This window comes from Triticum aestivum, chromosome 7A (assembly GCF_018294505.1).
Source record: "Triticum aestivum cultivar Chinese Spring chromosome 7A, IWGSC CS RefSeq v2.1, whole genome shotgun sequence".
In the NCBI taxonomy this organism is placed as follows: domain Eukaryota; kingdom Viridiplantae; phylum Streptophyta; class Magnoliopsida; order Poales; family Poaceae; genus Triticum; species Triticum aestivum.
In genome coordinates, this window is record NC_057812.1 from 10,691,752 (window position 1) to 10,701,891 (window position 10,140).

The 10,140-nt window shown below is 46.8% G+C and overlaps 1 protein-coding gene across 1 annotated transcript; it reads left to right on the forward strand.

Annotated features, from left to right (window-relative positions):
- The first annotated feature begins 4,700 nt into the window (after positions 1-4,700).
- LOC123150540 (cell division control protein 48 homolog C) lies at positions 4,701-9,557 on the forward strand. The gene is made up of 10 exons (XM_044570382.1): positions 4,701-5,608; positions 6,543-7,156; positions 7,335-7,487; positions 7,740-7,856; positions 7,943-8,047; positions 8,263-8,328; positions 8,434-8,498; positions 8,581-8,782; positions 8,997-9,146; positions 9,254-9,557. Exons 1-10 carry the CDS (start codon positions 4,771-4,773, stop codon positions 9,299-9,301), a joined length of 2,358 nt encoding a protein of 785 aa, XP_044426317.1. The 5' UTR covers positions 4,701-4,770; the 3' UTR covers positions 9,302-9,557.
- The last annotated feature ends 583 nt before the right edge of the window (positions 9,558-10,140 follow it).

Consider the following 10,140-nt stretch of genomic DNA (forward strand, 5'->3'; position numbering starts at 1 on the left):
CAAGTAGAGGCATACTAGTGACACTTTGTTTGTCTATGTATTCACACATGTATTATGTTTCCGGTTAATACAATTCTAGCATGAATAATAAACATTTATCATGATTATAAGGAAATAAATAATAACTTTATTATTGCCTCTAGGGCATATTTCCTTCAGTATGTTGTTATGCGGTCTGACTGATAAAGATCTTTGTAGAATATGTGGGAGCCAATACGAGCATCCAGGTTCCGCTATTGGTTATTGACCGGAGACGTGTCTCGGTCATGTCTACATAGTTCTCGAACCTGTAGGGTCCGCACGCTTAACGTTACGATGACAGTTTTATTATGCGTTTATATGTTTTGATGTACCGAAGGTTGTTCGAAGTCCCGGATGTGATCACGGACATGACGAGGAGTCTCGAAATGGTCGAGACATAAAGATTAATATATTGGAAGCCTATGTTTGGATATCGGAAGTGTTCCGGGTGAAATCGGGATTTTACCGGAGTACCGGGAGGTTACCGGAACCCCCCGGGAGGTAAATGGGCCTTAGTGGGCTTTAGTGGAAGAGAGGAGAGGTGGCCAGGGCTGGGCCGCGCGCCCCTCCCCCCTAGTCTGAATAGGACAAGGAGAGGGGGGCGGCGCCCCCCCTTCCTTCTCTCTCTCCTCTTTCCGCCTCCCGAATCCTATTCCAACTAGGAAAAGGGGGGGGGGGGATCCTACTCCCGGTGGGAGTAGGACTCCTCCTGGCCGGCCACACCCCCCTTGCTCCTTTATATACGGGGGCTGGGGGCACCCCATAGACACAACAATTGATCAAGTTGATCTTTTAGCCGTGTGCGGTGCCCCCCTCCACCACAGTCCACCTCGATAATACTGTAGCGGTGCTTAGGCGAAGCCCTGCGTCGGTAGAACATCAACATCGTCACCACACCGTCGTGCTGACGAAACTCTCCCTCAACACTCGGCTGGATCGGAGTTCGAGGGACGTCATCGGGCTGAACGTGTGCTGAACTCGGAGGTGCCGTACGTTCGGTACTTGATCGGTCGGATCGTGAAGACGTACAACTACATCAACCGCGTTGTGCTAACGCTTCCGCTTTCGGTCTACGAGGGTACGTAGACAACACTCTCCCATCTCGTTGCTATGCATCACCATGATCTTGCGTGTGCATAGGAATTTCTTTTGAAATTACTACGTTCCCCAACAGATCCATGGGTGTGGGATTCCCGGCAGCGTGCGGGCTCCCGGCGATGGTGGGCTCGGTCGACGGCGGGCTTGGGCGATGGCGTCGATCGCGCGGTGCCGGATCTCGTCGCTTGTGGCGGATCTCGCCACTCCGGCCATCGTGGGGGAACCTGGACCTGGGGCGGCGGCCCCGTTAGGCATGGCGACGACGCCCTCGGCTGGCGACGTTCGCGGGGGTGGATGGACAGCATCTTGACCGCGTGGGCGGTGAGTTGCCGGTGGATCTCCTCCGCGTTGCAGGCTCTCTCCCGCTGCACTTGGTGGCTTATGATCGCGGTCGTCGGCCTCGATGCGTTCGCGGGGGCTGGTCGAGGTGACCTCGAACCGGAGTAAACTCTGGATGACTCGTTCATCCCGACGATGGCGACGACCAGGGTTGCCGTTCTCCTCCTTGCAGGCGCCGTCGAGGTCCTTGCCCTCCACCCCGACCCCATGCTCGTGTGAAAACCCAAAATCTCCTTAGATTGGGCGGCGGCACTGCCTGTGTCGTACCTGTCGTGGAATTGTCACGACAGATGTCCTAGTGTGAGAACTTAGTCGTGAGGCCAACGCATCTATGTGGTAGCTTGAGAGGGGTTGAGCGGAATCGAGATACGTAACAAACACAAGACCGGGAAACATCATCCGGTAACAACCCTACATGCTGTTTGGGGGTGCCCTGCCCCTCCTTGTATAAGTTGAAGGGGCGGGTTAAACTAAGACTTAAGACTTAAACTATTTAGTCAACATTAGATAGAAAATGAAAAAAGAGTATTATTTGGAAAATCACATACCAACATAGGCTGAATGTTTGGGTGTTACCATTTGTTGGATTGTTACAATGCATTACACTATGCGCATTAACAATCTATACATGTTTTTTGAGCCAATATGGATGGGCTTCTAAGTGTTCCTCAAATTATTGTAGTAACATGCTAGCAGGAAGTTTTTGAGCGTGGGTCCTCCACCAGCATGTGTGTGGGGTTAGGGAAGGAATGCATGTGAGGAAATATTTTCTCTTGAACTTGATTGATTTTTGGAGCCCGTCTTAGAGATTGCTTCACTGTAACGACCTTCATGAGCAAACCAAGGATGTTGAGAAACTGAAAAACAACATGTAAAAACATACATACAGAGCAACCAAACCAGGAGAAGAGTGCAAGTAAATAAATTGTCTTAGCATCATGGAAATTTACTGGCATGTATAAGAATAGTGGGAATCGATGAACCCAATTGATCAAAGGCATGGCATTAAATCCATGCAGAAAACCCGTCAACCCAAAAGGAAGTGCCCCTATAGAAATCCTACCGCTACTCATACCGAGTTAAATGGATACTCCCTGTACACACACAAAAAAAAAAGAATTAAATGGACAATGTGGGAATTGGCCTAAGGATTGGGTCTGATTCCATGGCATCACGTCCGTCCCTCAAAAAAAAAAAATCCTCCTTGACTTCCGAACCAATGCTTCAGGAGTAGCCTATGTTCAATTTCTATTTGTTGCCAAATAGAGATTTGCTCTTCTAAAAAACTGTGACTCTGCATTACATACATAGTCCTTTAGTAAACAGAAGATAGCTCCAAAAATACTAAGATATTTTTTTAATATAGTAGGCAGAACACCTGATTTTTGTCTAAAAAGGAAGCACATGTGCACATGTAATAATCTTAAACATAGGGGTTGAACTGGCAGCTGATTGCATCTATATAAGCAACACACTGGCGGACTAACCCCAACACTGGTCGTGCAAAGCACGGCACCCGTACGGCAGCAAATTGCATGCATGTGGTACTACAAAATTTACACGTGAAGACCAAATTAGACTGAAGCAGATTGACACCAACGTATTACTCACCTGCGATCCATTGCAGCAGGTTGAAGGTGAGCATCCTCTCGATGAGGTCCAGCGCGGCGGGCTGCACCTTCAGAAACTGTCCCGGGAAGGGCAGGAGGGGGAACTACGGCAGGTGCCTCATGTACCGTCGCGCGTCCGGAACTCGGGATAAATCGCAGGTCGTTGTGGTTTCTCAGGGGGAAGAGCGGGGCGTGGTTGATGATCTCCCTGAAGATGCAACCAGCGGATTAGACGCCAATGGTAGCGGACGCGGAGTAGTCGATGGAGTTGAGCAGTAGCTCCAGGGCAGGTACCACCGGGTGATCATGTACTCTGTCATCATGTCGCTCTCCGACGATGGCCACACCAGACCGAAGTGGCAGATCTTGAGGTCGCAGTTGGCGTTCAGCAGCAGCTTGCTCGGCAGGACAGGAGATTTTCCTTAAGAGTTCATCGTTATCTATCCTTGCAACAACAAGTGCAGATCAAGAAGACGGCCATGGAGCGTCAACCTCAATTGGTATGACGGGAGGAAGGCGCTGCAGGAAGGGGGAGATTAATAACAGAATAAAGGTAAGGTAACTGAGAGGAACAGGGATGTGTCATCCTTAATTGGGAGTACGGGAGGAGAGGGGCTGGGAGGGGGAGATTTATAACAAATTGAAGTGGAGGTAACTGAGAGGAACGGAAGAGGAGTCGGCGTCGTTGATTAGGAGAAGATGAAGAGCAAGAAGGAAATGGATTAGTTGTTGCGCATAATAAAGAGGTATAGGAGTTTCTCGTACAGGATATAGTATAGTAGTGGAAATTGATTTCCTTGTTGACATGGCATATCCGGTGACTTGGAATGCCGCATGGTGAGGGAAATAGTGGTAGTGGGAACTAAAAAGCTGATGTGGCATACATGCTGAGGTGGAGTGTGTGCATGTTGAGAGAACTCTTAGTAGTGGGGATCAACTTCTTAAGAATGTAAGATGTAAGATTCCTCTGTTTTAGCTTATAGTACATGATCCCACAAGACATCCAACTCCTATATATTTTCCTATCACGTGTTTCAAACAGGCAGTAAAAACTTTCGAAACATAGTTTTCACTTATTCATTTTAGCTTAATTTCTAGTATTTTTTTTTGAAAGATTTCATCTCTTCCACTCTCCCCCAACCAAACAATTCCTATTATTAAGCCCCACATTTTCACTTCTCATAGCTATTAAGGGCCTCTTTGATTCACAGGGTTTTGAAAAAAAATACAGAAATAGGAAAGTATAGAATCAAGGAGTGTTTGATGCCACATGAAAAATAAAGGAATGGTGAAAAAAGGTTGGAGTGGATGTTAGATTTACTATAAATTGCAGTACAAAAGATTCCATAGGAAAAATTCCTGCGGAATATGATCATATGAATCAAGGACCAACGTAGGCAAAATTCCCAAGGATTCAATCCTCCAAAAATCCTGTACAACTTGCTTGAATCAAAGGAGCCCTAGCTAACATGTCACCACATAAAAAGATTAAAAATAAAAAGTTGCGCCATTCTTGCTTCCGAGTCCCTGTGCCACAAAGTAGTTCTCAATCAAGTACAAAAAGGTCCTCAGTGGTATTTTGCCAAAAAGGAGGGGGCTTTTGATGATATTCTCCCTTCGACATCACAGCTCCCCCTTCGCCGCGCCCGCCAGACCACCCGAGCCTCCCCATCCCAAACCCTAGCCGCCGCCGCCGCCGCCGATGGCGAAGCGCCCGCGCAACTTCCGGGCGGTGCGGTCCAACTCCTTCGAGTCCTACCTCCGGCGGGTCATATCCGAGGCCGGGCTCGCCGTGCCGGGCTGCTGCGCCGACGACGTCGCCGCCGCGCTCCGCGCCCGCCACCCGGACCTGCGCCGCAAGCAGCACGCCCCGCTCGTCGCCGCCGTCCGCCGCGCCCTCCTCACCGTCCCCCTCGCCCCCGCCCCCGGCGCCGACGGTGACGGATCCGACTCCGACGTGGACTCCCGCGCCTCCTCCCCCTCCTCCCGCCGCCGGCGCCACGACGCCCACGCCACCGCCTCCTCCTCCACCTCCTACTCCGAGCACGACGACGACGCCCGCGCCCCCTCGCCTCCCCCCGCCTTCGACGTCACCAAGGCCATGCTCCGCACGCGCTACGCCTCCCTCACGCCCAGGAAGGAGCCCGCCGCGGCCGCCGCCGCGGCCGCCAGCCAGCAGCTCGAGATCGAGCTCAACTCGGAGAAGCCCCGCCGGCGCGTCACGACCGATGGCGGCGGCGGCGGCGACCCCAAGCAGGAGGCAGGGGCCAGCGAAGGAGGCGGCGGCGGAGGGGCGAAGGGGCCCAGGTTTTCTGATCTCGGGGGGATGCAGTCCGTGATTAACGAGCTGATGATGGAGGTGGTGGTTCCCCTGTGCCACCCGGAGCTGCCGCTGCGGCTCGGGGTTCGGCCTGTGGCGGGGATTCTGCTGCACGGGCCGCCGGGCTGTGGGAAAACCACGCTCGCCCATGCAATCGCCAATGAGACTGGCGTGCCATTCTACAAGATATCCGCGCCGGAAGTCGTATCTGGGGTCTCTGGTATGCTATCTGATTTGATTCCTTGCACTATAAATTTGCAGAAGTTCTTAACCTTTGTGTATGCATATGAAAATTAATTTGATATTTACCCATCATGTATCATGCTTGAAACAAGTGAAATGCAACAGTATTTAAGGAATGATGATTTTGGAAATACTATGCTGGTTTCTCTTGGGGTCAACTTGCAGAATATCACAGCCCATCTGGCCGATGAGCAAAATTTATACGTACATGCTAACTGATGAACTCTATAGATGTTAGTATTTTGTAATGCAAGCTCCTCAGTGCATTCCAACTAGAAATTGAAACTGCTGACAAATAAATAGCCAGCGATTAAGGTTAGTATTGTGCGCAAGTGGTCTTTAATTCAATTAGCTACTGTTTAAGTTCTATATTGTGAAATTGGTTTTTGCTGCTTTGAATAATTGAACTTAGTTGTCGAAGTGTAGCTCCCTAAAACAAGTTGTGGAAGTGAAGCACCTGGCCAAGCTTTGCTTTTATGCACTGCCATTTGCCAGTAGTTGGACATATATTTCTCAAGAACTATATAGTGGTCACTAAAGCATTGTACTTAAAGAGGTAGTGAAAGGTTTAGATACATGGTGATGGATCCATCTTCCCACCAGCCAGGATTAACTAAAGAATAATTTTTCAGAGGTGCTTTGATGCTTTCCTGGGAAGTGAGGATTTTTTTTGTGTGTGCATATCAATAGGGTATAATTTGCAACCATCCACTACCCTAGTACTAGCGAAGTAATAACAATACTGCTTCATGATCCGAATGTGAAATTTACACTTAAGGAGTTCATACATCCACTGTTCTAAGTTGTTTCTCATTTGTCTTCAATAGTTTTATATTCAGCTCCCCTACTACTTAAATTTTATCTGTCAGACCAATATAGAAGTTCGCCTCATAGTCGTTGTACTCGTGCAGGAGCTTCTGAGGAAAATATTAGAGTCTTGTTTAAGAAGGCGTACAGAACTGCTCCCTCAATTGTATTTATAGATGAGATAGACGCAATTGCATCCAAGAGGGAGAATTTGCAACGTGAAATGGAGCGGCGGATAGTTACACAGTTAATGACATGCATGGATGAATTCCACCAGAATGTTGGATCAGATGGTGGTGACTTGGACTCGCAATCATCTGAAAAGAAGCCTGGCTATGTCATTGTCATTGGAGCTACCAATAGGCCTGATGCTGTTGACCAAGCGCTTCGGAGACCAGGGAGGTTTGATCGAGAAATATCTCTTGGTGTTCCAGATGAGATTGGACGGAAACAGATTTTGAAGATGCTTACTCAGAACCTAACACTTGAGAAAGACCAATTTGACCTGTTCAAGATAGCAAGGGCTACCCCAGGATTTGTTGGTGCAGACTTGAAGGCATTGGTAGATAAAGCAGGGAATCTGGCAATGAAGAGAATAATTGTTGAAAGAAAAAAGCAGAGTGGTGGGGGTGATCTAAACAACAAGCAGGACTGGTGGAGACATCCTTGGAGTGAAGGTGAAATGGACAGCCTATGTATCACTATGGATGACTTTGAGGTAAGCCATATGGGATCATTTTTTCTTTCTTCTATTAACCACCTGCTGTCTGAACATACATTATATCGTTTTCATTGTCTGTTGTCTGCCATGTTCCTGTCCTTTTGTCCTCCTCTGCTATTAGCTTTTTAGTAGTGTGTTCCATCTTTGACACACTTTCTTGCTTCAATCCCTGAAGGAAGCAGCCACAATGGTTCAACCATCATTGAGAAGGGAAGGATTTTCTTCTGTGCCTGACGTCACATGGGAGGATGTTGGAGGTCTTGATTCGTTAAAGAAAGAATTTGACCGGTGCATTGTTCGTTGTATCAAGCACCCTGAAGTTTATAAGGTAATCACATGGGCTGCGTTCTACACTACTTTCTTCTGTCTGTTGCATTTAACCTGGTCAATTGGTCACCATAGTAACAGCAAGTTTAAGCCGCTTCTGAATTCGTACTGAAGGTAGTTCATAGACATCTGTGGTTCTTATTTGGATTTTATAAGGTGTAGCACTTCATGGGTGCTTTAAATGCTTAATTTTTGTTTCCTAGAAATACTTAATTTGGTCTTCATGTTCTCCTATTGTTGTCTGCCTTTCAAGGATTTCGGAGTGAACATGCAAGCTGGGTTTTTGCTGTTTGGACCTCCAGGCTGTGGGAAAACACTAATAGCAAAAGCAGTTGCACATGATGCAGGGGCAAATTTTATTCACATTAAGGTAATTGATTACATTTCCGTATTTTTACTTCACTAATTTCTATTGTGTATAGACTGCTAAGATGTTCCTTTTTTCTGGAACTGTAGGGGCCTGAGCTACTGAACAAGTATGTTGGGGAGAGTGAATCAGAAGTAAGGAAGATATTCACCCGTGCAAGGATTAACTCCCCATGCATCCTATTTTTTGACGAGGTATTTTTTTTTGTTTAGCTGTTTGCCTATTGTGTATTTATTCTTTTGAGGAACACTGTAGTTGCTTAGAACAATTATGAATACTGGGTAGCAAGTTGCAGCATGTAGACAAGCAACTTGCAGCAAGTAGTCAAGCAGCTTGTACCTGTTGGGTGTGAAAATGCTTCTCGAATTACCGTGCTCAAGTGAAGTGTTTGTTCCATGTGATTTGGCAGATAGATGCTCTGACAACAAAGAGAGGGAAAGAGGGAGGATGGGTTGTTGAACGTCTCCTAAACCAGGTTTGAACATTGTCTTGGTCACCTGTGTTTGCAATACAGAGATTCTCTGACACTTTTTCTCTCTTTGTTCTGTGTTAATCAAAAATGAAAATGCTCTGCTCGCAGTTACTTGTTGAACTCGATGGTGCTGATCAGCGTCATGGTGTTTATGTTATTGGAGCTACGAACAGGTACTGTCAGCTACTGATTGCTTCTTTGTACATGCTTATACCTGAGTGGGTGGTTGATACCACTGCTTTATTTCTGGTGCAGAATTGATGTTATAGATGAGGCTGTCCTACGGCCTGGCAGATTTGGGAAGAAACACTTTGTACCTTTACCTGGTGCCGATGAGCGGGTTGCGATATTGAAAGCACATACTGAAAAGAAAACTCTTTCTGAAGATGTTGATTTGAACGCAATTGCACGTCGAGAGGAGTGCAATAATCTCACTGGTGCCGACCTGGCATCACTGGTGAGCTTTCTGATTTTTCCTTGAGTTCCCCTGCTGTTTGAGTTTGTGAAAGCTGCATCGCTGCTTGCTTGCCTGCTTATGTTTGGGCGATGCTCTTCCAAACGCCACCAAATATCTGGATCAATAGAAGTGTCAATCTGTTTGCATACGAAGCATCTGATTTGGGAATGTTCAAAATGGAGCTAACCTGTTTGAGCATGCCTTCCTTGTTCAGGTGAATGAAGCAGCGATGGCAGCATTGGAAGAGCGGTGCGAATTCCTGGCGAAAGGGGACTCGTCAATGAGTACTGACTTGACTAATAAGATTAAACTGCGGCACTTTGAGCATGCTCTCTCTAAAGTAAAGCCCTCGGTATCTGAACAGGTACGATAAAAATGCCGACAACAGGTCGATCTTACGATAGTACTTCACTGGTATATATAATAATGTCATATCACCGGCTTTACATCTCCCGCTGTTCTTGGTTGCAGCAAAGGAAACACTTCGACGCGCTGTCAAAGAAATATTCGGCCAACTGATACGCTATCGTCATCGTGCTTACGAGGACCATACTGCAGTTTTGCTTTTTTGTTTTCGCTCATATGATAGCTTATTGTAGAGATTGCGTGCGCGACTCTACACTAAGCTATACAATTTTGGTAGTGAGGAACTCGTTTTGGGTGTTTGGAAAATATGAACTCGTTATGCTTTGTTGTACGGGCTTTGATTGGTAGCGACCCCCTTTGTAATGTTGCAAAATGCAAATCGAAGAATCATTGAGGAGCTTTCCGCGAACTGCGAACATTTTCGACCAATGCACCATTCTTCCGTCCATTGGAGACGGATGCCAAGGCTTGGGGCATTTTTTGGATGGGCGCAGTGAAGAATGGGCGTATCATTTTTTTAACATAGGCGCAATCGTGCAAGCGTCCATATATACGCGCATACATTTAACCTTATTAAAACACACACACACCTTACTTTTATGAACATCTCTGATAGATAGAGCCAGCATATAATCTTGAAATTTTACAAAGTCATTGTAGGCGCCTCGTAGTCGACGACGGAAACGTCTTCCCTAACTGATAGTGCATTGTCGGAAATCTTAAAATAAATTTAGAATAAATACGAACCTTCGTGGGCTAAGGATACCACTATCCTCCTAAGAGCAAGTATAATAGTGGGCTATAAGCTTGCTTACATGGCATTTTTGTTGAAGAAGAGAGACAAGAAAAAAGTAAAGGAGTGGGCTTTTATGCAAGAGTCAGACTCTGTGAGTGCTCTTAGGTAGAAGCATTTGATGAGAAGAAAGATATAGATGGAAAATGAAAAAACGTTGTGGGCTTATAGCCAACCTTATAGCCAACTCTATTGTATG